General features: G+C 51.0%; 1 protein-coding gene across 5 annotated transcripts; it reads left to right on the top strand.

Annotated features, from left to right (window-relative positions):
• On the top strand, nucleotides 1-26,134 carry ARAP3 (ArfGAP with RhoGAP domain, ankyrin repeat and PH domain 3). Of its 5 annotated transcripts, XM_041766828.1 has the most exons (35): nucleotides 1-39; nucleotides 485-546; nucleotides 1,369-1,457; nucleotides 3,295-3,803; nucleotides 3,922-3,983; nucleotides 4,086-4,197; nucleotides 8,032-8,232; nucleotides 8,398-8,467; nucleotides 8,734-8,854; nucleotides 8,946-9,130; nucleotides 9,232-9,338; nucleotides 9,597-9,796; nucleotides 9,893-9,978; nucleotides 10,116-10,298; nucleotides 10,456-10,591; nucleotides 11,189-11,305; nucleotides 11,709-11,856; nucleotides 11,963-12,065; nucleotides 13,957-14,176; nucleotides 15,070-15,133; nucleotides 15,615-15,778; nucleotides 17,661-17,873; nucleotides 18,149-18,254; nucleotides 19,453-19,600; nucleotides 19,908-19,976; nucleotides 20,685-20,759; nucleotides 20,858-20,972; nucleotides 23,091-23,219; nucleotides 23,307-23,440; nucleotides 23,624-23,706; nucleotides 23,807-23,842; nucleotides 23,974-24,037; nucleotides 24,137-24,274; nucleotides 24,481-24,519; nucleotides 25,102-26,134. In XM_041766828.1, exons 1-35 carry the CDS (start codon nucleotides 23-25, stop codon nucleotides 25,576-25,578), a joined length of 4,782 nt encoding a protein of 1,593 aa, XP_041622762.1. In that variant the 5' UTR covers nucleotides 1-22; the 3' UTR covers nucleotides 25,579-26,134. The 5 variants fall into 5 exon arrangements, with proteins under 5 accessions (XP_041622762.1, XP_041622761.1, XP_041622760.1 ...); XM_041766827.1 differs by lacking the exons at nucleotides 1-39; nucleotides 485-546 and having other exon boundaries at nucleotides 832-1,457; nucleotides 3,295-3,468; nucleotides 3,715-3,803; XM_041766826.1 differs by lacking the exons at nucleotides 1-39; nucleotides 485-546 and having other exon boundaries at nucleotides 832-1,457.
• Nucleotides 26,135-27,606: the final 1,472 nt, after the last annotated feature.

The raw sequence follows: 27,606 nt of genomic DNA, 5'->3' as shown, positions 1-27,606 counted from the left end.
TCCTAGACCACTATGCAGTAGAATGAAAGTTCATCAAGGGTACGGGGTGGGAGGGGGAGGGGGGAATCTCAAGTCAAGGTCAGCTGTCAGAGGAGTCCCCTTATTTCCCAGGAATGGGACTACCTTAGGATCTCTGCTGAGCTTGGTCACTGGCTGCGAGCGGCCCTGTGGGATGGTGGCCTTAAACTAGGAGCTCATGGATTTCAGGGAGAAGCAGCTGAGGTCCATTTCCAGTCTTTATTAAGTAGGAGGTCTGTGCAGATCATCCTCCTGGCCCTGCAGGTGTCCATTCAGAAAAATGTCTCCTAATCTGTAAAATGGAGGTGTTAAAATTCCCTATCTTAAGAGCTATTTTGAGGATTAATGGAAACTTGCAAAGCAATATTTGCACAGGGCCTGGGACAGAGTCAGCTCTCTGTAAGTGGTAGTCATTAGGATGGCCATATTAATGATTAATTATTATTATTATCCCTCTCTTTCTCAGAGAGAAGAGCTCCAGGAAGCTGAAGATGGCAGATACTCTCCAAGCTGGGGCAGTTGGGAGAGGTGAGGACCACTTCTCCACACACCCCTCACCTTCTGCTGAGGCAGGGGTCTTCCACTAGCTACTGACTGTGCTTGTGTTTGCTGACTCACAGCCAACTTCCTCTCATACAAACAGGAAAACACAGCCAGACAGTGGTGTCCCCCCTCCCCCCTCCCACCACACGTAGCTGAGCCAGTGCAGGTCAGAGGGGGAAGTGCCTCGGGCTCTGGGGGACAAGCTCCAAGGCTGGGGCTCCAGGCAAGATTGGGGAAGAGCAGAGGAGCCGTTTCTCCTCAGGTAACTCCCCCCCCCCCTCCAAAAAAAAAGAAATTACAGTAGGAGGATGAGAAGAAGGGGTTTCTCCGACGAAGAAAAGACTGCTTGCTGGCTCACTGTGCTTGCAGGGCACCAGGCTTGTCCTCAAGAAGGCAGCCCCGAGCCCTGGTTTGGGAGGAGGAATGTTGCCTTGCCCACCTTCACCTCTGAGAGGAAACCTAGGTGTGGCCCCTGGGGTGGCCCCGGGGAGGGAGAAGCGCTGGGGGCTCCTGTGCGGGCGTCCGCCCTGTTCCCCCCCGCAGGTCGCTGGGCCACCGCCGAAGGCTCCGGCCGGGAAGGCGACGGCTCTCCGCGCCTCCTGGAGGCTGGCTGGGTGCCAGGGTCCGGCCGCCGTGCTGGGCGTGGGAGCCGGCGCTTGGGGCCGACCGCGTTCTCTCCCCTGGCACCACGCGGAGGGAACAGCGGCGGGGATGCAGGGCCGTCCCCTCGCGGCGCTCTCCTTTCCGCTCTGGCTCTACCCCGGTCCCATCTCCATTCTGGTCTCTGCCCCTGTCCCGCTGTCTCAGCTGTCTTGGCCTCCAGCCCTGTTCCGGTCCCTTACTCGGCCTCTAGGAGGGCAGAGCCGGCCAGGCCCCGAGATAAGCGCAGCGGTTGGGTAAGGAGCCCGAACCTTTTGAAGGCCGGCGCTTGCACAAGGAGTGGCCGGGGGCCCGCCGCGGGGACCGGCCGGCGGGGCGGGGCGGGGCGGGCGGGACGGCCGGGGGGAGGCGGGGCCGGCGCGGCGCTACCCGAGCCTCGGACGGCGCGACCGGCAGCGGGAGCGGACGGCGGCCGCGTAGTGAGGTGAGGACCCCCGCGCCCACGGGCCCCTGCCTCCCAGACTCCTCCTCCCGTCCCCTCCTCGAGGGCTCTCTCCGCGTCCCCTGCCCCCTCCCCGCCGCGACCCGCCCCTCCCTCCGGTGGCCCGGCCTCTGCCCCCTTCCTCCTTGCCCCCTCCCCTGTCGCAGCCCGCACTGACCCGCGCGCCCGCCCCCCCCCCCCCCCCCCCGCACTTCTGCCCAGCGCACCTCCGGGCTCTCAGTCCCGTGCCCTCGGCTGGGTCTGAGTCACTGGGAAACTGGGCTCTGAGTCAGGCCCTAACAAGGTTGGGGTTGGGGCCCAGCTGTGGAGAGGCCGAGAGGCCAGAACTGATGCTGGGGCGAAAGGCAGTCCTGGTCAGGACCCCACAGAGAGAAAAAGAGAGAGAGCCTAACAGGCAGAGGCAGAGAGACAGAAATCTGGAGTTAGATACAACTAAAGATCTAATTAAAAGTGGAGATTGAGGCAAGGAGAGACTTAGTGATAGAGAGCAAAAGAAGGAGAGGAACAACAATGGATTTAGTAGAGATAGATGGAGTGCAGTAGAGACAGGGACAGCAGAGAGAAAACTCCAGGGAGAAAGAATCTGAGACAGGCTCAGAGAATAGGCCAGGATCAGGGTCAGCTTGGCAGAATGGGACAGAGCCTCAGAGACCTGAGCCCAAGGGCATGGGCAGGGAAAGGGAAGGCTCAGAAGAGGAAGATGTGGAGAAGGCAGAGATAGGGGGATGTTATTTCACACTTCTGGTCCCTGCAGGGAGTGTGCTCAAGTGTGCATACACGTGTGCGAACATGCTGCAGGTTGGTGGAGAGGGAAGACCCTGGAGTACCCCTGGCCCCTGGTCTGTCATCTCTCTGGCCCAATTCTCCACCCCTATCCCCACTCCCCAAGTGGCCTCTTCCCAGGGCCAGGACCCTACTTGCTGAGAAGAGTTAGGACTCTCTGGCCAGCCTGACCAAGGCAGACAGGATGTGGGGGTGGCCAGGACCGGAGGGACAGGAAGGAAGTCTGACCAGAGACAATAGGTGGAAGGGGAGGAGGAACTGGGAATGACCAGGATTAGGATGGTGGAGCCTGGACCTCAGCTCTGGAAACCAGGGGGAGTGGGATCTGCAACTCCTCCCTCCTCCCATGCTACAGCTGACCCTGTCCCCACCTTATGCTACAGCAGAATCAGGCTACATCATGGGGGCCTTCCTCCCTACCATCCCATTCCATTCTGCCCCTGCAGACTCTGTCATCTTGTCCTGGGCTTACTTGGTTGAGTGTACAGTAAAGCAGAGGCAGAGCTTTGATCCAGACCCAGAGTGGGCAGGCGTTTGGGGGCCAACACTTTTACCAACTCATTGTGAGCCTGGGGCAAGCCTCTTCTCTTCTCTGGGCCTCAGTGTCCTCAACTGCAAAGGAAGGGATCCTCTTATAATAAGAAAGCCCTTTCTGATATTCTGGGACGGCTCTTCCTCCAGATTGCTGGCCACTGGTCATTTTTCTTTCGAGGAAGACTGGAGTCTGGTACCTACCCCCTGTCTAGGCCTCAGACTTTGGGACAGGGAGGGGGAATCTCAGCCTGAGCCCTCCCTTCACCCTGCCGCTCCCCCCAGCAATGGCCTGAGCCCCCATGGCTGCCCCTCAGGACCTGGACATCGCTGTGTGGCTGGCCACGGTGCACCTGGAGCAGTATGCAGACTCGTTCCGGCAGCATGGCCTGGCTACGGCAGGTGCAGCCCGAGGCCTGGGCCACGAGGAGCTGAGGCAGTTGGGCATCAGCGCCACAGGTCACCGGAAACGCATTCTGCGCCTGCTGCAGGCAGGTGCTACAGAGGGCTCCCTGGATCCCCAGTCAGACAGTGCCATGGAGCCATCCCCCAGCCTAGCTCCCCAAGCCCAGCCCCCCAAGCCTGTGCCTAAACCCAGGACAGTATTTGGTGGGCTCAGTGGCCCTACCACCACCCAATGGTCTGGAGTGAGCCCAGCCCTCTGGAGGCCAGAAGTGTCCAGGAGCCCAGAGTCCAGCCCGAAGTCTCCTCCTCTCTCCACCTCCTCCTCTGAGCAGACTGCAGCCTTGAATACTATGGAGATGATGCCTAATGCCATCTACTTTGGTCTGGACTTAAGAGGCGGGGTACAGATGACTCAGAACACGTGAGTGGGGTTGCTCCCTTGGGATCCAGTGCTGGGTGGGGGCAGCAGGGAGGAGCAGGACATGAGGGCTAGTTCTTTCTCCTCTCTCCCTTAATGATCACTAGACTTTTTCTCTTAGGGCCCCAGACAGTTCCCAGGCAGCTGCCCCCACCCCTGCCCTCAGGCCCACAACAGGCACAGGTAGGTGGGTTATTGTGGGTTTTGAGGAGAGGGACAGGGCCCTCCAGGATCCCAGACATTCCCACCTGAACTCCTCTTCCCTGTCTCCCCCTTTCCTGCCAGTGCACATCATGGACCCTGGTTGCCTGTACTATGGTGTCCAGCCTGCGGGGGTCCCAGGGCCACTCGAGAGAAGAGAAGGCAGAGGTGTTTCTCAGGACAGGGCTGAACACAGGTGAGTAGTCAGTAGAGTAGTGATGGCAGGAAGAGGGAAGCTTGAAGAGCAGTCGGTGGTGGCCATGTATCCAGTTATTTATTAAGTGTGCATTGAGTGTCCACGTGTGACAGCCAGGTACTCAAGATACAGGAGGATTACGACAGACCCAGTCCCCTCCTCAGGTAGCTTGTGACTCAGTGGGGCAGATGGGAAATTAAACAAGTAGACAAACAAATTGTTATATGATTTAAAACAGCGAGATGTGCTTTTCATGCTTTCATTTAAAGTCTTTACTGAGCCCTTACTGCCTGCCCAATATTGTTGTAGGTATTTGGGATAGACCAGAAATCCCTCCCTCTATGGGGAGATAGTCAAATAACAATAGATATAATAAGTAAGTTACAGGGTATGTTAAAAGGTGGTAAGTACCATGGAAAAAAATGGAGCAGGGTAAGAAGGCTGGGTAGGATTGAGGGGGAAGGGGACTGCAATTCTTCATTAAGAGTTGCCAGAGTGTTAAGAAGATGACACTTGAGCAAAGTGAAGCGGGTGAATTAGTCATGACAGTATTTTAGAGAAAAGTGTCCCAGGCAGGGGGAGTGGCCAGAATAGAGGCTTCCAGGTAGACCCAGGAGTGGTGACAAGGCCAGTGTGACTGGGACAGAGTGGCTAGGGCAGGAAAAGTGGGAGGAAATAATGTCAGAGAGGTAAAGAGGCCAGATCAGGAAGGACCGTGTAGGGACTTTCACTTTGACTCTAAGTGAGATGGGAAGCCTTTGGAAGCGTTTTGACTTACATTTTAAGAATCCCTCTGGTCACTGTGTTGGGAATGGTCTATAGAGGGCAAAAGAAGAAGCAGAGAGACCAGTTAAGAGGTTGTTGCAGTAATCTAGGTGAGACATCTCAGGCAGGCATCCCAGTAGTGGAGATGGTAAGAATAGGTTGGATTTTGGTTATATATTGAAGGCAAACTCTCCTAGGAAATTGGGGTGTGAGAGAAAAGAGCAGTCAAGAATGACTTCAGGGATTTCAGGCTGAGCCTACACTGTCCAGGGTGGCAGTACTAGCCACATATGATTACTGAACACATGAAATGTGGCTAGTCTGGAGTAAGGTGTGCTGTAACTGTAAAACTACCAAATCTCAGAGACTCAGTGTGAAAAAAGCAATACTGGATGTGTATAATAGAAGTAGACATAAATTATCTTACTTTTTACACAGATGGCATAATAAAATGTTAATATTTAAGGTATGTTGGAGTAAATAAAATGTATTATGATAATTAGTTTCACTTGTTTCTTTTTATTTTTTAATGTGCCTACTGAAAAATGGAAAATCATATGTGTGGTTCTCACATTGAGTTCTGTTGGATAGCACCATTTGAGCAACTGAAAGTTCCTGGAGTTGCTCGGTCTGAGATGGGGAAGAAAGCCAGGGGTGGTGGGGAATCAGGAGTTCCATTTTGGACGTGTGGAATTTGGGGTATATATTATAAGCCTGAGAAGAGATGACAAATAGACCACTGGATTTACAAGTTTGGAATTTGGAAGAGATGTCTGAATTGGAGATCTAAAAAAATTTTTTTTTAATAAGAACGGTTTTTTTTTTTTTTAAGATTTTGTTTATTTATTCATGAGAGACACACACACACAGAGAGGCAGAGACACAGGCAGAAGGAGAAGCAGGCTCCATGCAGGGAGCCTGATGTGGGATTCGATCCTGGATCTCCAGGATCACACCCTGGGCCAAAGGTGGCGCTAAACCACTGAACCACCCAGAGATTCCCTAAAAAAATTTTTTTAAGATTTATTTATTCATTAGAGAGAGAGAGCACAAGTGGAAGGGAAAGGGAGAGGGAGAAGCAGACTCCTCAGTGAGCGGGGTGACCCATGCAGGACTCGATCCCAGGACCCTGAGATCATGACCTGAGCTGAAGGCAGATGCTTAACCATCTGAGCCACCCAGGCATCCTGGAGATCCAGATTTGTGGGTTGTCAGTATCTAGGTGGGTATATGTAGCTGGAAATGCATATCGATAGAGCAGAGAACCAAGATCAGAGTCCTGGCATACTCTAGTATGAAGAGGTTTGGGAGAAGAAGAACCAGCAAAACAGACTGAAAAGGAATGGCTAATGAAGAAGAAGGAAAACCAGGAAAATGTGATGTCACAGGAGCCAAGTAAAGAAGGGAGGAGGGGGAGGTCAGTGGTGTCAAATGCTGCTCAGAGGTCAAGGAAAATGAAGACTGAGAATTGGCCTCTGGTGGGGCGCCTGGGTGGCTCAATCCATTAAGTGTCTGCCTGTCTGCCTCAGGCTCAGGTCATGATCTCAGGGTCCTGGGATGGAGCCCCACTTCCTGCTCAGTGGGGAGCCTGCTCCTTCCTCTCCCTCTTCCCCCTCCCTACCACTACTCATGTGTGCACTCACTCTCTCAAATAAATTTAAAAAATCTTAAAAAAAAAAAACAAAAACCTTGGCTTCTGGAATTGGCAACATGAAGGTCACTGAAGACCTTGACAAAGGGTAGAGGTGAAAGTTGGATCAGAACGGTCTCAGGAGATAACAGAAAGGAGTTGGAATGTATAGACAACATTTTTTTGAGTTTTTCTGCAAAGAAGAGCAGGGAGTTGAGTGGTTGTTGTTAGTGGAAATGGAGTTAAGAAATGGTTTTTGTAGGATGGAGTCAAGAAATGGCTTTTGTAGAATGGAGTGTTACATATGTTGACAGGTGGATCACAGTGATCTGGGAGAGAGGGAAAATTAGCTGCTGTAGGGGAGAGAAGGTGGAGAAAGTCTGGAGCAATGTCCTTGTGTAGGTGAGAGGAGAGTATCCAGAGGAGGGACTGGTTTCAGATGGGGATGTTTATTATGGTAGCAGAAGGAATGCAAAGTATGTGTGAAACTTTGTAGATGAGGCACTGTGAGTCTGTGGGGTTCTTGTCTTATTGTTTCAGTTTTTCAGTGAAGTAGCAAACAAAGAAGGTAGAGTGATGGTTCTTAATCTTAGCAGCACTATAGCCTGGGGAACTTTTAGAACTAGAGATGCTTGGGCTTCATTCCCAGAAGATCAAACTCAAGTGTCTAGTATGCGGCCCACAGACCAAACATTTTAAGGTTTACAAGTGATTCTGTGCTACTGAGGTGAAGGACTACTGGAAAGTGACAAAGAATAATAGAGGACTTTCTGGCATAAGCAAAGACCTAAAGGATGAGAAAAGGCAGACTGGGGAAACATGTTCTAGGTAGAGGGAGCAAGCAGCATGTGCAAAGACTCTGAAAGGAAGAAGAGAATGTGGCTGAATGCAGGAAGCGAAGGCAAGGGGGATAGAAGAGGTCAGGGGACTGGCTGTAGGTCTCATTCTACAAGGTTTTGCAGCCCATGGTAAGGAATTTGGGTTTATCCTAACTGCAAATGGGAAGTTTTATTGCAGAATTTCATGTGGGGGAGGAGTGAAATGATCTCATTTTCATTTTTAACATGTCAAGAGTGAAGGCCCGAGTAGAAGCTGTTAGGCAGTTCATAGCACCCTGGTGAGAACTGAGGGCAACTTGGTCCAGGGACAGAAGGTCAAGCCCTTTTTGGAGAAAAGACCAGAGAGCCAGCTGTACAGCCTTTCTCCAACTTTTCTAACATAGTAACACTAGTGGCAGAGGAGAGGGACTGAAATTGCTCCAATAAAAAATCTAAGTGTGCTCAGGGAAGAAACTCTATGCTAATCTTTGGGTTCCCAACTTCCCTATTTCCCTGTTGAAAAGTGATCCAGTACCTGTCAGGCATTCTGTGAAATGCTGCTGATGGAAATGTCCAGGAAACTGGGTCTAATGTGTATTCCTCTGTCTTGCCCCATATAAGGCTCAGCAGGCAGGATCTGGAAGTGCGGGAGGACGCTGGCTATGCCAGCCTCGAGCTGCCTGGGGATTCCACCCTCTCACTGCCCACCCTCGACGTGGAGACCAATGATGACCTCATTTCACCCTATGCCAGCTTCTCCTCCACAGCAGACCGCCCCACGCCCCTTCTCAGTGGCTGGCTAGACAAGCTCTCCCCTCAGGGGTGGGGCTGCTAGGGAGGGAAAAGGGGGGAGGGGAGGGAGGAGGAGGGGGAGGAGAAGGGGAAGGGGGGTGGTGTTGGGTGGTGGTGGTGGTGAGCTCCCAGACCCTAGGTGCCCCCCAGATACAGCCCCTACCACTCACTCATCCTGACCCTTCCCATCCCCAGAAACTACGTTTTCCAGAGGCGGTTTGTGCAGTTCAATGGGAGGAGTCTGATGTACTTTGGCAGTGATAAGGTGAGGGTCTGAGAGATGCTGTGTTGGGCCTGGCGAAAGAGAGGGAAAGGGAGGGCTCAGAAAGGCTCAGGATGGTAGACAGGAAGCCCGTGGTAGGGGGTTACCACATGGCTGATGTGAGCATCTAAAGTAGCTAGGTTAGCAGCTGTACCCCACTGCTTGTGAAATGAGTTCTGATCTCATTAAAAGTTGGTGTTGGCTCCCAGGTCAGCACGCATGGCTGAGTTTCTGTCCCTATGCATCCATGGGCTCTCTTTTCTCTACAGGATCCCTTCCCCAAGGGTGTGATCCCTCTGACAGCCATTGAGATGACCCGCAGCAGCAAGGACAACAAATTCCAGGTCATCACTGGCCAGAGGGTGTTTGTATTTCGCACAGAGAGCGAGGGTGAGAATCAGAGCTTGTTATGTCAGGGTGGCAGCGAAGGCCACATGAGCACACAGCCCACAGGCTAACCTGCTTCTCTGTCCCCCACCAGCCCAGCGGGACACATGGTGCTCCACGCTTCAATCCTGCCTGAGGGAGCAGCGCCTCCTGGGCCACCCCCGGCCTCCTCAGCCACCCCGACCCCTCCGCACAGGCATGCTGGAGCTTCGTGGACACAAGGCCAAGGTTTTTGCTGCTTTGAGCCCTGGAGAGTTGGCACTGTACAAGAGTGAGCAGGTGAGAAGGGCCAGGCTGGGGCCAAGGAGTCTGGCCTAGCCCATGCTGGCACCTCACTGCCTGCTCCAACCCCACACACCGCCCCCCTCTGTTCCCACCAGGCCTTTTCTTTGGGCATCGGGATCTGCTTCATTGAACTGCAAGGCTGCAGTGTCCGGGAAACAAAGAGTCGCAGCTTTGATCTGCTCACACCCCATCGCTGCTTCAGGTGGTGCCCAGACTGGCAGGAGGCAGGGCTGGGGGAAAGACTTTGGAAGGCGGCACAGGGCGGGCAGAGGACTGGGGGCCTCTTGGGTAGGATATCAGTGGGTGTGCACTGACGAGAGTTCAGCGAGCAGGGTCAAGGTCTCAGAAGAGTCTGGGCTGGCCCAGATGTGGCCTGTGGTGGCTCCTGTGGGAGTGGCCAGTGGGATGGGACAGGTCAAAGGGGATATCCATGCCCACGGAATGGCTGTCCACCCCTCAGCTTCACAGCCGAGTCTGGGGGGGCTCGGCAGAGCTGGGCGGCCGCTCTGCAGGAAGCCGTAACTGAGACCCTGTCTGACTACGAGGTGGCCGAGAAAATCTGGTCCAATCGGGCAAACCGGCACTGTGCGGACTGCGGGGCCTCCCGCCCAGACTGGGCTGCTGTCAACCTGGGGGTGGTCATCTGCAAGCAGTGTGCAGGTGAGGGCTGGGGCCTTTAGCTGAAACAGGGAGAGGGCGGGAGGCTAGGGCAGGGGGCTCTGGTCTCTATGCCACGTATCCTTCATACCTGAACAGGTCAGCACCGGGCCCTGGGTTCTGGGATCTCCAAGGTACAGAGCCTGAAGCTGGACACAAGTGTCTGGAGTAATGAGATAGTGCAGGTGAGGAGTCTGAAAAGGGAGAAGGTGGGGAAGAGGAAAGGAAAGCATCCAACAAAGCCCTTGGGTCTAGCTTGGGGACTGAATGTCAGAGATTCTTGAGTTCCTGCCTCTTGCCTCTGCCCCTTGTCATCCTGCAGTTGTTCATTGTCCTGGGAAATGATCGTGCCAACCGCTTCTGGGCAGGGGCACTACCCATAGGTGAGGGGGTGCATCCAGATACAAGCCCTGGCCCCCGGGGAGAGTTTATCTCCCGGAAGTACCGACTGGGTCTCTTCCGGAAGCCCCACCCTCAGTATCCAGATCACAGCCGGCTTCTCCAGGTAGGAGGGACAGATTGGGGCTGATAGGGAGGAAGGTAGTCTCTAAGATGAAATACCTAGACTTGGGGTTGTGGGGGCTGTTTTTGATGACTGGAAGACTGTCCCCATGCTCTCAGGTTGGGTCTTAGGGCTGACAGAGGCCCTTCTCTATCTATAGGCACTGTGTGCAGCTGTGGCAGGACCCAACCTGCTGAAGAACATGACCCAGCTCCTCTGTGTTGAGGCCACTGAGGGTGATGAGCCCTGGTCCCCCTCAGCCTTGGATGGCAGCTTCCCTGGTCTCCTAATCCCAGGTAATTCTCACAAGGGTCCCCTTTCTCACCCTCCAAGAATTCTCTGCCCTGACCTGTGCCTTGATTGTTTCCATACTCAGGCCATCACAATAGCCTAGTCTGGGTAGTTTCCCAACCTTCTAGATCCTCTGGGGTCTATTTCCTGATGTCATGAAATGACCAATGTTGGCCACTGCCTGGGGTGGATCTGGATGTTTGAGGTGTTACTGCTGGTCTACCCCTGACAAGGTCAACCCGTAAGTGAGGTCTCACCTCCCTGTGGGAAATCTGATCATAGAAATGGTCATCTAAAGAGGTTTTCTTCCAGTGGTCAGGACAGACTTACAGGAAAGCTGATGCTCAGAGGCCCCTGCCGCCGGCTGACTGGCTGGTTGACTCATTGGTGGGGAGAGGCAGTGGGCAAGGGCTGGAGCTTCACTTCCTGCCACCCTCTTTTCTAATTGAGATGGTGAGGGGTCCAGCCCCCTGGGCTCAACTTGGCCATGCTGCCAGTGGAGTTGGGTCCCTCTGTCTTCCTCAATTTGACCCTTTCCCTCAGGAGGCTCAGGCCATCCCACTGCCCTGCCCTGAACTGACCACTTCTCCTTCGCCTTGCAGACCCTTCCCCTGGTGTGTACAATGAGGTGGTGGTACCTGCCACCTACAGCAGCTTCCTGTACTGTGGTCCCATCAGCAACAAAGCTGGACCCCCTCCTCCTCGGAGGGGCCGGGATGGTGAGAGAGGAGCGAAGGTGGGCGGAGATGGGGCAGAAACTGGGATGAGCAAGAGTATACCAGAGTCTTGGAAGGGCATGTAGGACCACGCCCTGGAGTGGGCTGGGTACTGGGAGTAGGAGAGGGACTATGCCCGGTGGCAGCATTGGGTGATAATTGAGAGCCTATGCTGTGAAGTCAGACTGCCTGGACCAAATCCTAGCTCTGCTACTTCCTGCTTATGTGACTTGGGCAAGTTACTTAAACTCTGGGCCTCAGTTTCCCACCTCAAAGGGTGAAGATTACATCAGATCATATAAAGGCAGGAGGGTTTGGTATCGATAGTATAAATATCTGGCAAATGGGAATTATGGCAGTAGGGACAGAGGACTTTCTTCCTGCTGACCATCAGCCTCTCCCTTAGCTCCCCCCAGACTGTGGTGTGTGCTGAGAGCAGCTCTGGAAATGTTTGTGTCGGAAAGCAGTCCTGAACCCCTCAGCCTCATCCAGCCCCAGGATGTTGTATGTTTGGGTGTGAGTCCCCCACCCACTGACCCAGGTGACCTTGACAGGTAACCGCACCTGTGCTCCCTGTACTCCCCTTTGCCCTTCCTGATCCTGAGCCTGCCAGCCCCCTGCTGGTCCCCATTCTCCTCCTGGACCTCTGTTTCTCTCTAGGTTCCCCTTTTCCTTTGAGCTCATCCTCACCGGGGGGAGGATCCAGCATTTTGGCACAGATGGAGCTGACAGTCTGGAGGCCTGGACCAGTGCTGTGGGCAAGGTGAGCCAGCTGAGGCCCCTCCCAGACAGCTGGTGGTTTCCCTGTCCCCAGCTGCTCCCATCTTGCCCTCTCTTATTCCTACAGTCACTCCCACCACTTCCACTCACAGCTAAGGTTAACAGCTGTGCAAGGACCAGTGTTAGGCATTATCCACTCAAAATCTCATTTAACTTTCACAGCAACCTTCAGAGAAAAGGATTATAAATATTTCACATAGAGGAAAGTAGAGTCACAGAGGTTATGAAGTCACTCGGTCAAGGTCACAGAGCTGTGAGGTAGCAGAGGACAGGATCAAAAACAGACCTCTGTCTCCAAAGCTCATGGCCCAAACGTCAGTGCACAGGGCCTCTGCTCAAGGAAAGGGTGCCTCTAACTCCTCTTCCCTTTCCGCAAAGTTCTCTCAGTACAGAGTGAAGGCTGCGTTTATGTGGCTCAGCATCTCCATTCCCAGGCAAGCTGGTCTCTGCATCCTGCACCCTCTCCCAGGAGTTAAAAGTTCACACCCTAGAATCAAGCGTGCTGGGATCTGAGTCCTCCAACTCTTAGCCTCACGAGCTTTTCCATATAGATAGAGTGGGTGTAGAAGACACACTCTTTGGGGTTGAGGAGTAAGTGACACGTGAGGCCTGCGCTGCGTGGCACATAGCAGGCCCTCCATTCGTGGGTATTGAAATAGTAATGGTGATGAAGATAACAATCATTCCCATCTTTAGCCAGTTTTTCCCTCAGCCCTGCTCTACTTTCACCTCATCACCCTGACACCCTCCTGATAACCCCTCAGAAGTTTGTGTGCCCTGGCAGGATTGCACTTCCTCCTTAACCCCTCGTGGCTGCCCTCTTTTGCCAGACTTCTGAGCCGCTTCGCTGTGGGGATGGCTAGTGACTTCCCATTGCCAAAGTCCCAGGGCCTCTTGGCTTCACCTGGTCGGCTCTGCAGCATGTGACACTCCTCTGTGGGAAATGCTCAACTGCTCTCTGGCTTCTGACCCCACTCTTCTGGTTAGAGGAGTAGAACTCTCACCAAGAAATTGTCTTCATATCCTTTCAGGGCTCTGTCATGGCCCTCGTAGCCACCTTGCGGTGTCCTCTTATTGTTAGCTACACTTTCTAAAAATGTAGCTTATCCTTAAAGGCTGGACCACCCCAGGTGTGGTCTGCAGCCTGTTACACCACACTGGTTTATGGACTCTTTGTTACCGCCTCTGACAGGATAAGAACAGAACTTGAGAGTGAGCATTCAGACTCTTTCATAGCAATGTGACAGGGTTATTTTATGTGTAGAATATAATTTTTTAAAGTGGGAGCTTATATTTTGTGTTTCCGTTTTCATTTTACTTTGCTAGTAGTTTCTTTCTTTCTTTCTTTCTTTCTTTCTTTCTTTCTTTCTTTCTTTCTTCTTTCTGAAAGTACTGGTTAGTAAGAGATTGGAACTTTGAACAAAAAAAGAAAAGAACACTGTTCCTTCACCACAGGTAGTTGGGGAAGTGCTCCTTTGTGGACCACCTCAAACACTTGTTTCTCCTTGAAGCCTTCCCTGGCCCCTCAGGGTGGTGGGATTTCCCAGGGCATTGTGACTCTTCAGTTACAGCACTTGGGCTCCCCTTTCTTTCTTGCCCCAACATCCCACAAGGAGCAGAAGGCTGCCACACAGAGGTCTTTTCTGTGTTGGCAGAAGCAAATGAAATTGAACTGAATTTCTTTCCTGTCCTTCTCCACCCATCTCCTGTCTCCTTGGGTCTTTCTTTTGCTCTCTCCTGATTCCTTTTCATTTTTCTCTTTCTTTTGCTATCTCCTCCTGTCTTGCCCTATCCTTCTCACTCTTATTTCTCTCCCCCATGTCTTGTCTCTTTCCCCATACTCCTTTTCCTCATGTCTTCCTCTTGCCTCACAGTGGTTTTCCCCGTTGAGCTGTCACCAGCTGTTGGGCCCTGGGCTGCTGCGGCTGGGCCGCCTGTGGCTGCGCTCTCCCACCCATTCAGCGCTGGCCCCCAGCCTCTGGCTGTCAGGGTTTGGACTTCTTCGTGGTGACCACCTCTTCCTGTGTCCAGCACCGGGCCCTGGCCCTCCAGCCCCTGAGGACATGGTGCATCTGCGGCGGCTACAGGAAATCAGTGAGCAGGGGTGGGGATAGGGATGAAAGGTGGTCATGGAATGGGGAGTAGTGGACCTTCCTCTATTTGAGGTCCCTATGGGAAACAGCAGAACATAGCAGATTCAGGCACAAGCTCTGGAGTCAGACTACCCAGATACAGACCCCCATCTCTATCACTTCCTAGCTATATGACCTTGGATAAATTACTTAACCTTTCTGTGCCTTAGTTGCTTCATTTTTATAATCTTTATAAAAGAGTTGTAAGTTTCAAATAAGACAATGCATGTAAAACACTTATCACAGAGCCTGGCAGGAGGTATCTTACAAGTGTTTAATAAATGTCAGATGTTACAAATGTTACTGTTATTATTTGGAACCACTTGCTGGTTGGAGACTGGGAGAAGGGACTGGGTACTCTCACTTCTTCCTCAAAGAGGAACAGTGTGGGATAATATGGCAGAATTTGGAAACAAGAGACCTGAGTTCAAGCTCCGCTTTTCCATTTTTTTAAAGATTTTATTTATTTATTCATGAGAGACACGGAGAAAGAGAGAGAGGCAGAGACACAGGCAGAGAGAGAGAAGCAGGCTCCATGCAGGGAGCCCGACGTGGGACTCAGTCCCGAGACTCCAGAATCATGCCCTGGGCCAAAGGCAGGCACTCAACCACTGAGCCACCCAGGGATCCCCAAGCTTTGCCATTTTATAAAAGTAAAGGGACCAGAAACTTAACCTCTGAGCATTAATCTTTCATCTGTAAAATAAGGATAATAGTATGTAGCTTATAGGATTTAATGCAACATTGTTTGTAAGGCTCCTACTCTAGGACCTACATACCTTAAATATTTAGTGATGTATTGGTCACTCTGATGAAGACAATTACAATGATAATGTCTGATGATTCTCCTCCCAGGTGTGGTATCAGCAGCTGACACCCCAGACAAGAAGGAGCATTTGGTCCTGGTGGAGACAGGAAGGTAAATGTTGTCCCTATCCTTGATCCTGGGTCCCTCTTTTGAGAGCCCAGCCCCTACCCTCCACCTTGGTCTGCTAGACCACTGCCCATTTCCTCAAATTCACCTGTCTACTTGGTGCCTGGGTGTGGCTCAGTTGGTTGGGCATCTGACTTCAGCTCACTTCATGGTCTTTGGGTCCTGTCCTGGGATTGAGCCCTGTGTTGGGCTCCCTGCTCAGCAGGGAGTCTGCTTGTCCCTCTCCCTCTGGCCCCTCCTCTGGCGTGTGCATGCACTCCCTCTTTCTCTCTCTCAAATAAATAGACAAATATCTGAAAAAAAGAAAGAAAAGAAAAATTCATCTGTCTAGTTCAGGGGCCCCATCTGGGTTGAATGTTGCTGCCCCCTGCTGGTGGCTCTGGAAAATCTGGTCCTTGTGATCCTGGGCCTCCTAGTTTAAAGGACCCTCTGGAGCTGGCTCTGACTCAGGCCTCTCGGGTCTCAGGACCCTGTATCTGCAGGGGGAGGGCCGGCTGGATTTCTCAGCATGGAACACAGCCATTGAGGGGGCAGCTGGCGGGGGCGGCACAGGGCTGCAGGAGCAGCAGATGAGCCGGGGTGACATCCCCATCATTGTGGATGCCTGCATCAGTTTTGTCACTCAGCACGGTGAGTAGGTACTGGCCAATCCTGAGCCAGTAGGGGATACAGGACATGGGCACAGCCAGAGGATATGATCTGCCTACAAGAGCTTTGCCACCAGAGATTAACAGCCTAACACGGCAACCTGCTGTATATCACCCTTGGCAAGCTGTTTACCTTTCTGAGCCTCAGCTCCCCTGGCTGCAGGATGGGACTACTAACATTCCTCGTTTCTAGAATAGCTGTGATAGTAAGATAACGTACGTAAAGCATTTAGCACAGCACCTGGCAGGTAGTAAGTGTTCCAAGGTAGCTGTTGGTGGGGCATGGGTGTGGAGGGAGAGCAGCGCTGAAAGAGGACTTGAGATGGAAAGCCATAGAGAACAAAGAGGGGGCAGCCAGAAGGCAAGAGCCAAGCTATGCAGCAAAACCCTTGAAGGTCTAAGCAGAATTATTCTGTGTGGGAGTTTTTCCAGGCACAAAGCATCAGCTGTGCAAGTGGTTTCCAGAATTCTTTGTGACACTTTGCCCTCTTCTTTTTTCAAGTAGAATCTAGCTCCTTGGCGAACCCCCCTTTTAGGAGGCTGGACTCTTGAGAAGGAAAATTCATGGAAAACCAAGGAAGGCAGTAAAGGGCAAAAAGAGAGAGAGAGAGAGAGAGAGAGAGAGAGACAGCTATCAGCTACAAATAATTGTGCTTACAGCATGGATGGTGGATAGTCAGTGGCTACTGACATTTTCCACATCTTGGTAGTAGTTGCTTCATTTAGTGAGTTCTCCCACTCCCTAGATCCCATTCTCTTCTCAGTCACTCTCAAGTTCAGAGGAAGAATGAAGTCAGCAGTCCAGGAGAAAGCCCTGGAGAAAGAGTATGGGTGTTTATACCCACTCCACAGTTACTGTGCTGCCACTCTTCATTCCGCAGATACTTGCTTGCTAAGTTGCTCCCATGTGCCAGACACTGGAGATCTAGCAGTGAAAAGGGAAGGTTCTATGAAGCTCAGAGGCTAGTGGGAAAGATGGGTAATAAGAAAAATACAGTCAGTTCTCGTTATCCACAGTTTTGTTCTATGAAGCTACTGCAAACACTGAATTAATGAATCCTAAATCATTACCCTAGTGGAAATACAAGGTTAGGTTCCTAGGAACCTCTGGTCACCTTCTCATTAAGTGATCAACATGTAACCTTGTTTTGAATGTGTTTCTATTTAAAGATCACGTATTTGTGATCTGTTAATTTTGAACTCACAGCCAGCAGCAGTATAACTCACACAGGGGCAAAGCTTATGTGACACACATAATCTCTCCATAAGGCACACACAGCCTTCCTGAGCTGAGGAATACTTGACAGCACTTCAGCACTTTGCTTGGGGGCCATTTTAAACAGTGGAACCACCCCCCAAAAAGCACAAGAATGCAAAAAATGTGGTTCTATATATACTGTGAAAACTACACTTGTTTACCATATGAGTGCCTCGCTGGGAATGTGTCCAGCAGGCAACTCAAATTCTCCTCCATTCTGTGCCTATACAGAAATGACTGGAAAAATGCACCAAGTATTGATTTGGGGGCTACAAATAAATTTTAGCAGTAGATGAATTCACAGCATGGAATTTGTGAATAGTGAAGGATCAACTGTTATGTCATTTGAGAGTGATATTTCAAATTCAAAATAGTGAGGAGACAGAGAGTGTTGGAGGCTGTGTGTAATTTCATGGTTAGGGAAGGACTTTCTGAGGAGGACTGGGGCAGGGTTTTAAGAATCAAGACTCTGGAGGCAGACTTCCTCCTCCCTGGCGCCCTTACGCCAATAGCCATATAGCATTGGCGGGGGGGGGGGCAGTCAGAGATACTGGGTGGGTAGTTGGGTCTTTGGGCAGTGGTAAGCAGAGATGCTGGCTATTCTCAGGGCTCCAGCTGGAGGGCATATACCGGAAAGGGGGTGCCCGTGCCCGTAGCCTTCGGCTCCTGGCTGAGTTCCGGCGGGATGCCCGCTCAGTGAAGCTCCGGCCAGGAGAGCACTTTGTGGAAGATGTCACCGATACACTCAAACGCTTCTTTCGAGAGCTTGATGACCCTGTGACCTCTGCACGGTTGTTGCCTCGCTGGAGGGAGGCTGCTGGTACTCCCAAGATTCCTAAGAATTTCCCACAGGAGAGAAGGGACAACCAGGAACTCCACCTCACCCCCCAGAATCCCTGAGGCTGCTTTGTGGGATTTGGCAGCCCTCCTCCCCAGTCCTCCCCTCCTGCTCCCCCAAACCCCAGGATCACTCAGGGGCTCAGCTTAGGTCAAGGTGGGAAGGGGCAGAGGGACATCCATCCTGGGTTTGTTTCTCTAAAAATATCTCCATGCTTCCTTCCGTGATCCTCTCCACTCCTTCCCATTCCATCCTAGAGCTACCCCAGAAGAATCAGCGCCTAGAGAAATACAAAGAAGTGATTGGCTGCCTGCCACAGGTCAACCGCCGCACACTGGCTACCCTCATTGGGCATCTTTATCGGTCAGTATGGCCAGACCCCTTGCAGGCTCCTCACTGACCGTTTATCGCCTCTGTCCAACCTCCCTCTCCTGCCTTGCCACCTTACATTTACTCATTCATCCTGCAAACAGTTGTTAAGTGTAGCTGTCCTAGCACAAAGGTTCAGAGTGTGGACTTTAGGGTCAGGCAGACCTAGCTTTACTCTGGCTCTATCATTCTAGTGTGTGACTTTGGGTAAGTTACTTGCACTCTCTGAGCCTCAGTTTCCTCATTTGTAAAGGAAGATGGTGTAATGAATAGTATCTGCCTCCTAGGTGATGAGAGTTAAATGAGATAGTCCTTATAAAATTCTTACTGCAGCACCTGGCATGTATGTAGTAAGCATTCAGACACGGTGAATAATCAGTGTTATTTTGTTTTATTATTCTATGCCAGGCAAAGGATTAGATGGAGGAGACATAGAGAATAAGATGCAGATCTACCTTGATCAGTCTAATGGGAAGACAGGTCTTTAAATGATTCTAAAGTGACCCCTGGCTGTGTTGTACTGATTACTCTATATTGTAGGGATAGGCCAGCTATGGCCCAAATCCATCCCATTGCCTGTTTTCTTAAATAGTTTTGTACAGGGGCACCTGGGTGGCTCAGTTTAAGAATTTGACTCTTGATTTTGGCTCAGGTCATGATCTCAGGGTTGTGAGACCAAGCCTTGTGTCAGGCTCCTCACTGGTTGTAGAACCTGCTTAAGATTCTCTCCCTCCCTCTCCCTCTCCCCACTGTGCACTTGCATGCATGCACGCTCTCTCTCTCTAATAAATAAATCTTTAAAATAAATAAAGTTTTGTACATGAAGTGTAAAAGCACACCCATTCACTTATATATTGCCTATGGCTTTTGTCACATTACAACAGTAGAACTGACAAATTGCTACCATAAATGTAGGGCCTACAAGCCTAAAATATTTACTATCTGTCCCTTTACATAAAAAGTTTGCTGCCCCCTACTATATTTATAATTACCCATTCCTTATCTGTCTCCCTGCTAGACAGGGAGCTCCTTGAGGCCAGTATTGTGTTTTACAGCTGTGTCCCAAATGCTTAGCCGAGGCCCCTCAGCATATAGTAGGGACTCAATAAGTATTTCCTGAATGAATGGATGCATCGACTAATAGGTGAGCACAAGCCATATCCCTTATGAGCTGTGTCACACCCCTCTGCAGGGTGCAGAAGTGTGCCTCTCTAAACCAGATGTGCACGCGGAACCTGGCCCTGCTCTTTGCACCCAGTGTGTTCCAGACGGATGGGCGGGGAGAACATGAGGTGCGGGTGCTACAGGAACTCATCGATGACTACGTCTCCGTCTTTGATGTAAGCTCTCCCCACGCCTGACTATAGTCCCTCTTCTTGGATTCTTGATCCTGCTCACCACAGAAGCTCCCAGCCCAGACTGCTGAAGGCCCTCTGCATCAAGAATCATTTCCCATAGCCCTAGGTCCCTCTATCCCATAACCTCACTCCAAAAGCCCATGCCTCATTGGTTCTTAGCTCTTCTAGCCTCTAATGCTTTCATACAGGTCTTGTGGTCTTGCAAACTCTGTTTGCCTCGTTCCTAGCACCCCACTCCTGCCCCCCACCTGCCCTACAATACACACACTCCTTTCTGGCTCTTCCACAGATTGACTCTGACCAGGTAGCTCAGATTGACTTGGAAGTCAGTCTTATCACCACCTGGAAGGATGTACAGGTAACTTGTCCTGACCTTAAACTCCTGAGTGGGCCAGGAGGAGATAGCAGGATAGGAAGGTGACCTTCTGCTGCTGGACATTGGCCCTCAGCTCCCTGAGGCAGAGGGGAAACCCAAGGAGGGGAATGCTTTGGGGGAAGGGGTTTGGTTTAGGATTTGCTCTACTTATTCCACCACAAGGATTCTTCATTACAAAATGGTGGCAGAATATTCCAGTTCCGCGTGTAGGAGATCCAAGGAATAGTTGGCTAGGTTAGACAAAGCACAGAGAATGATAGTAATAAATGTGATAGTAAACAGCTAAGGACTTATTATCTTCCAAGCACCCATGATATTACTTTAGCCTCATACAACTCCATGAGGTAGACGGTCCCATTTTTTCAAATAAAGAAACAGAGGCCTTGAGGGTCACTTATTCAAAGTCATACTGTTAGCAAGTGGCAGAGTTGAAACCCAGAGAGTCTGACTCTAAACCTGTTCTTCCAAGATATGCTGCACTGCCTTGGGAAGCACCTATGCAGCCTGAAGATGTGGTTCTACCACTCTTGGGGTTCTCCCTTTTAAGGGCCTGAGCCACACTGGGAATGATGGGTAGGAGGAGATTTTGTGTGTGGGGGGGACGTGCTTATGAGGCAACATAGGAGACCTCTGATCTTGATATTTTGCATCTTCTCATGTCCTCCTGACTTCTTCACCCCTTCACCTCAGCTGTCCCAGGCTGGAGACCTCATCATGGAGGTTTATATAGAACAGCAGCTGCCAGACAACTGTGTCACCCTAAAGGTCAGTCCTGAGGGGACAAGAGGGGAGATGAAAGGATGGCAGGGGGAAGGATCAGTGGACTGACCAGCACAGGTCCTCTGCTCTTGCCCTGACCCCAGGTGTCTCCAACACTGACTGCTGAGGAGCTGACCAACCAGGTTTTGGAGATGCGGGGGACAGAGGCTGGGATGGACTTGTGGGTGACGTTTGAGATTCGTGAGCACGGAGAGCTTGGTGAGCAAGACCATGGAAGGGCACATGCATATGTGATGGGAGGGGGGTCAAAGTCCTCAATGCCTTCTGTGTTACCAAATATAGTCACCCTGTCCTTGTGTGCGTGAGGGAACACTCTCTGCTGCTGACCACTCTCTCATTACTCAGTACTCTCTTCTTTCCTGACTTTTGTGGACCTCACAAGTCCTTGGTATCCCTTCCTCCTCAAAGAAGGCTTTTCTTCCTCCTTTGCCTGGATTCCAAATATTGGAGGGACCCAGAGTTCGACCCTGGACCCTCTTCCTTTCTCTATCTACATTTCTCCTTGGATGACTCATCCATTCCAGTGCCTTTAAATGCCATTAATAAGCTGGGTCTCTGGCCCAGACCTCTTCTCTGAGCTCCACGCTCACATGTCCAACTGTCTACCGCACACCTCCACTTATATGTCTGTCTCACAAGCATCTCTGATTTATTATTATTATTTTGATTGTGGGGAGGGGAGAGAGAGAGAATCCTAAGTAGGCTCCACACCCAGTGTGGAGCCTCACGCGGGGCTCAATCCCAGGACCCTGAGATCATGACCCTGAGCCCAAATCAGGAGTTGGACACTTAACTGACTGAGCCACACAGGTGCCCTATGCATCTCTCTCTCTCTTTTTTTTTTTTTTTAAGATTTTATTTATTCATTCATGAGAGACACACACACACACACACACACACACACACACAGAATGAGAGAGAGAGGCAGAGACATAGGCAAAGGGAGAAGCAGGCTCTTTGCAGGAAGCCTGATGTGGGACTCGATCCCGGGACTCCAGGGTCATGCCCTGGGCCAAAGGCAAGTGCTCAATCACTAAGCCACCCAGGCATCCCGCCCTATGCATCTCTAATTTAATACATGCAAGAATGAAATCAATTCCCAGACCCTTCGCCTAACAAAAAACCTGAGCCATTTCCCAGTTTTCCCTTACTCAGTGGCACCTCTGTTCACTCAGTTATCAAAACCAGAGACCTGAGAGTCCTCCCTTTCCTTCAATTTCACAGCTCATGCAACCAGCTAGCCCTTTTGATTCTATTAGAATCTGTTGCTTCTCTCCATTTCCAGCCATCTCCATCACCACCAGCCAGGTTAAAGCCACCACTATCTCTCTGCACCCAATATTAACCACTAAAGGAACAGCTGGCCAGTGCTCCCTTCTTACCTCCGACAATCCATTTTCCCTGTAGCAGTCAATGTGCATTTCAGGCATAAGTCAGAGCATGCCATTACCTTCCAAAGGCTTCTCCCTGAACTTGAAATACAATTCAAATTCCTTATCATGGCCCACAAACCCCGAATGTCTGGCCCTTGTTTATTTCTTGGACCACATTTCACATAATTCATTCTCTGTGCTTGAGCCATGCTAGCTGTTCTTCACGCACATCTTTCTTGACACAGGCCTTTATTCCTTTTTATTTTTTTAATTTTTTATTTTTTTTTTTCAGGCCTTTATTCCTACATTGTGTCATGTCGAACATCTTCTTCCCTGATTTTTTTTTCTTTTAAGGATTTTATTTATTTATTCATGAGAGACACACAGAGAGAGGCAGAAGAACAGGCAGAGGGAGAAGCAGGCTCCATGCAGGGAGCGTGATGCAGGACTTGATCCCGGGACCCCAGGATCACACCCTGGGCCAAAGGCAGGCTCTAAACCACTGAGCCACCCAGGCGTCCCTATTCCCCTGATTAGCATGGCTTTTTCTTCCATCTCCTCCAGGCTTCAGTCTCCTCTTCAAATGCCCCCTTCTAAAAGACCTTGCCCAGTCATCATGCTATCCCAGTAGCTGCCCTCCTACTTTCTCTGAACTTCTTATTGTTTCTTTCAAGTATTTAATTATCTGCAATTCTTTGGTTTACTTACCTGTGTACTATCTGCTCCCTCACTTTGCTGTGGGCTTTGTGAAAGTAGGCCGTGTGTTTCAGGCTCACCGTTGTATTCCCAGGGCCAACAGTGCCTGGCATAGAGTTGGTGCTGAAATAAATAACTGTAGCTGGGCTGTGGGATGGACAAACAAATGTGACACTGGTGGGAAAGGAGTTGGAGGTTCCAGGGTCTGGATACTCTGGTTGATACCCGTCCCCACTTTACTCCTTAGAGCGGCCACTGCACCCCAAGGAAAGGGTCCTAGAGCAGGCGCTTCAATGGTGCCAGCTTCCAGAGCCCTGCTCAGCTTCCTTGCTCTTGAGAAAAGTCTCCTTGGCCCAGGCCGGCTGCCTCTTCACAGGTGAACCTCCTTATCAGCCCAGCACCCATCAAACCAGGTCTCTTCCCCAGGACCCTCCACCTAGAATAGGTGACTGTTTGTGCCCAGGTATCCGGCGTGAGAGCCCAAGGGTGGGTCTGTTGCGGTGTCGGGAGGAGCCGCCCCGCTTATTGGGAAACCGCTTCCAGGAGAGGTTCTTTCTCCTGCGTGGCCGCTGCTTGCTGCTACTCAAGGAAAAGAAGGTGAGGTGCTGGCGGGAGCAGAGAGGGATGCTGGCGGCCCTTTGGAGCAGCTATGACTGCATCAGCTCTCTTACTCCACAGCCCATGTGCTTATCAGTTAACCCCAGTGCTTCCCTGACTTCTTGACCTGACTGTGATCCTTCTCTCACCTCTTGATCTCGCTGATGGCCTTCTTGTTCTCAGAGCTCTAAACCAGAACGGGAGTGGCCTTTGGAAGGTTCCAAGGTCTATCTGGGAATCCGAAAGAAGTTAAAGCCTCCTACACCGTGAGTTTTCTTCCCCAGCCCACATTTCTAGGGCCTTCCTGCCATCATCCCTCTGTCTTTTCTTATTGCCCGCCCATCTCTGTTCTCCTCTGCCTCCTAGGTGGGGCTTCACATTGATACTGGAGAAGATGCACCTGTGAGTACCTCTCAGCCTGGCTTCTCTGGCCCACCCCTGCACCTTGCCCACCACCTCCCTGCTTTTTCCATCATCCATCCCTATAGCTATAACCCCTCCTCTCTGGCTCATTCCCCTCTGATCACCCCCAGCTGCCTGTCATGCACTGACGAAGATGAGATGTGGGACTGGACCACCAGCATTCTCAAAGCCCAGGTGAGGCAAAGGAGAAAGCTGGGGACTAGGTCTGAGGTCCCAGCTCTAGCCCTCCATATTTCCCCCAGTCACTGTGCCAACTCCTTACTCTCCCTCCAGCACGATGACCAGCAGCCAGTGGTCTTACGACGCCATTCCTCCTCTGACCTCGCCCGTCAGAAGTTTGGCACCATGCCTTTGCTGCCTATCAGAGGAGATGACAGTGGGGCCACCCTCCTCTCTGCCAATCAGACCCTGGTGAGGTACCCTCAGCCTGCTCCAGCGCCTTCCTGATCCCTGCCCATGTCCTTGCCACCCCACAGAAGGGAGTGGTGTGCCTGCCAGCCTGATGCCCCCCTCTGCCTTCTTTGTGCCCCCAAGCCCCCACCCCTGCCTTCTGTTGCCAGGCCTCACTGTGTCTCTGTGTCTCTCCCTCCCCTCATCCCCATCCCACCTGTGCCCAGCGGCGACTTCACAACCGGAGGACCCTGTCCATGTTCTTTGTGAGTACTGTACCCGTCTCAGCTGTGCCCACCAGCCCTGTGCTCCTCTGTGCTGCCTGAACCAGTGTGCCCTCTATATTTGTTCTGATGCAGGCCATCTGTGTGTATGCGTATGTGCATGAGAGAGAGAGAGAGTATTGTGAGGGACCAGAAGGAATGAGGAAAATGAGGGATGGCAGGATGTGATAAAGAACAGGGGAAGCAAAAAAATAAAAAAATAAAAAAACAAAACAAACAAAACAAACAAACAAACAAACAAAAAAGAACAGGGGAAGCAGTCATAGGATCTGAGGAATAGAAGGAAAGTGGTTAAGTGAATATATTTTGGAGTCAGATAGACTTGGGCTAAAGCCCTAGTTCTTCCATTTACTCACTGTGTGATCTTGGGCAACTTACTTAACCCCTCTGTACCTCAGTTCACTCACCTGCACTGTAACCCATTGTACAGAGTTGTTTTGGTATCATACATGCAAAAAGTATTTACAGCATCTGGCCCAGAGGAAGAGCTCAATAAATGTTAGTGATTAATAATCTAGTAACTCTAACTTTGTGCCTGCATCATGCTACCCCATTCCCATCCAGCCCATGAAGTCATCCCAGGGGTCTGTGGAGGAGCAAGAGGAACTGGAGGAGCCTGTCTATGAGGAGCCAGTGTATGAGGAAGTGGGAGCCTTCCCTGAACTGACCAAGGACACCTCTACTTCCTTCTCCAAGATGAGAGAAAAGACAGCCAACCCAGAGACCCCCCTCACCAGCCAGAGGTCCTTTGACAAACCCCTTTTCCCCAAGGCATGTGGCCCAGGCCCAGAGGAGAGGCCACCTGAGCCTCCTCCAGGCCCCCCTTCAAAGAGCAGCCCCCAGGCACATGGGTCCCTGGAGGAACAGCTGCTCCAGGAGCTTAGCAGCCTCATCCTGAGGAAAGGAGAAACCACCATAGGCCTGGGCAGCCCCTCCCAGCCCTCCAGCCCTCAATCTCCGAACCCCAATGGCCTTCTGACACAGACACCTGGCTTCCCCACCCAACCTTCTAGTTCGCCCTCCAGCCAGCCCCTCACATGACCCTAAGATGAGAAGTCTGAAGGGGTAGATAACCCGAGGACCCAAATTCTCACCATGGCAGACACTGCTGGGAGCCGCCTCTGTTCTGGCTGGAAAGACTCTAAAATCCAGTGTGGTGCTATGGAAAGAGCACAGGACTGAGGGCTCTGGACTCTCCTGCCCAGAGAGGGTCAGGTTATGGCCCCTCATTGAACCTCCACTCATTTATATGTACCATGAAGTCACTGAATTAAGGAGAGCAGTGAACATCAAACTGTTTCTTAGAGCTGTAAGCCCCACATAATTTCCCTCAACAAGGGCAACTCCTGCTTTATATATTTGATATGTAGGTGTTCAGTGAGAGATTTGGGGTTTGAAAAGAATGATTTTCCTGCATTAAAGAAAAAAAGGATTTGGAAGCCCGAGAGCTGAATGATTTCCAAGTCTGTCCTACCCCACCTCCTACACTTGGGAACTACACTGAAGACCTAGAGTAGGGTGGTTGATTGGGGTTGGGAGCTGGTGCGAAGAGAAGCAAAAAAGGTTGTGTCACTGTTAATAAATCTTGGAACCAAAAGGCTATTATTGTTTCATTCATTCATTCATTCAGCAAATATGTTTTAAGTACCTAATTGGGTGTCAGGTATTCAGGATAAAGTATGAATAAAATAGATGGGTCCTGGGGCACCTGAGTGGCTCAATCGGTTAACGGGTTAACCATCTGCCTTTGGCTCAGGTCATGACCTCAGGGTCCTGGGTTCGAGCCCTGCATCCGGCTCCCTGTTCAGTGGGAAGCCTGCTTCTCCCACTCCTTCTCCCTCTCCCTGCTGCTTCCCCTGCTCATGCTCTCTCATGAGGTCTATCAAATAAATAAACTAATAAAATCTTTAAAAAAAAATAGATAGGTCCTGCTTTTATGGACCTTCCACTGTAGAGGAGGAATAGAAATCAGAAAACACACAAACTGGGCAGCCCAGGTGGCTCAGTGGTTTAGCGCCGCCTTCGGCCCAGGGCCTGATCCTGGAGACCTGGGATTGAGTCCCGCGTCGGGCTCCCTGCGTGGAGCCTGCTTCTCCCTCTGCTTGTGTCTCTGCCTTTCTATCTTTCTCTCTCTCATGAATAAATAAATAAAATCTTAAAAAAAAAAGAAAACACACAAATTAATTCAGTGCTGTGAAGAAATCAAACCAATGTGATGTGCTTGTGGAGGTGGGCTTTATTCTGGGAGGATGAAGAAAGACCCTGTGAAGAGTTAAAGAAGCCAGACATGTAGAGTGTTGGGAGAGGGAGAAAGCAGCAGGCATGCAGGCGTGAAGGGTCTGCAATGGGGAGAGGCTTAGCCAGTTTGGGTAACAGCAGGGAGGCTAGAGTGGCTGAAGCACAGTGAGCGGGGAGCCAGAGAGGAGTATGGGCTGAAGGGGGAAAGACTGGCAGGGACCCAATGATGCACAGCCTTATAGGTCATGCTAGGGTGTTTGGATTTTATTCTGAAGCAACTAAGAAGTTTTAAGAAAGAGAGTGGTGAGATTTTATTTCCTTTTTTTTTTTTTTTTTAAAGATTTTATTTGAGAGAGAGAGATAGTGAGAGAGCGAGCATGAGGTGGGGAGAGGAAGAAGCAGACTCCCCACTGAGCAGGGCACTGACACAGGGTCCACCTCAGGACCCTGAGATCATGACCCGAGCCGAAGGCAGACACTTAACTGACTGAGCCACCCAAGCACCCCTTACTTCCTTAAAAAAAAAACAAAAACAAAAACATTAATCACTCTGGCTGTTTTGTGAGAGGGTTATGTTGGGGGTGGTGTGAGGGGGGAGAGTGAGAAACCAGATATTAGGTGACATACTGAGGCTTGGACTAGGTTGGTGGTTTTGGAAATTTTTTCTCTTAAACATTTTATTTATTTATTCATGAGAGACGAGAGAGAGAGATAGAGAGAGAGAGAGAGAGAGAGAGATAGAGAGAGAGAGAGAGAGAGAGGAGAGACACAGGCAGAGGGAGAAGCAGGTTCCACGCAGGAAGCCCGATGTGGGACTCCATCCCGGGACTC

Source organism: Vulpes lagopus, chromosome 8, assembly GCF_018345385.1.
Source record: "Vulpes lagopus strain Blue_001 chromosome 8, ASM1834538v1, whole genome shotgun sequence".
Taxonomy (NCBI): domain Eukaryota; kingdom Metazoa; phylum Chordata; class Mammalia; order Carnivora; family Canidae; genus Vulpes; species Vulpes lagopus.
This window is presented reverse-complemented; position numbering and strand designations above follow the sequence as displayed.

Excerpts from the sequence above, each read along its gene's own strand:
- ARAP3 (XM_041766826.1), top strand. The coding sequence starts at position 870 with ATGAGAAGAAGGGGTTTCTCCGACGAAGAAAAGACTGCTTGCTGGCTC. Across the intron at positions 10,299-10,455 it reads ATCACAGCCGGCTTCTCCAG|GCACTGTGTGCAGCTGTGGC; the intron begins GTAGGAGGGACA and ends CTCTATCTATAG. Across the intron at positions 15,134-15,614 it reads GTCCTGGTGGAGACAGGAAG|GACCCTGTATCTGCAGGGGG; the intron begins GTAAATGTTGTC and ends CTCGGGTCTCAG.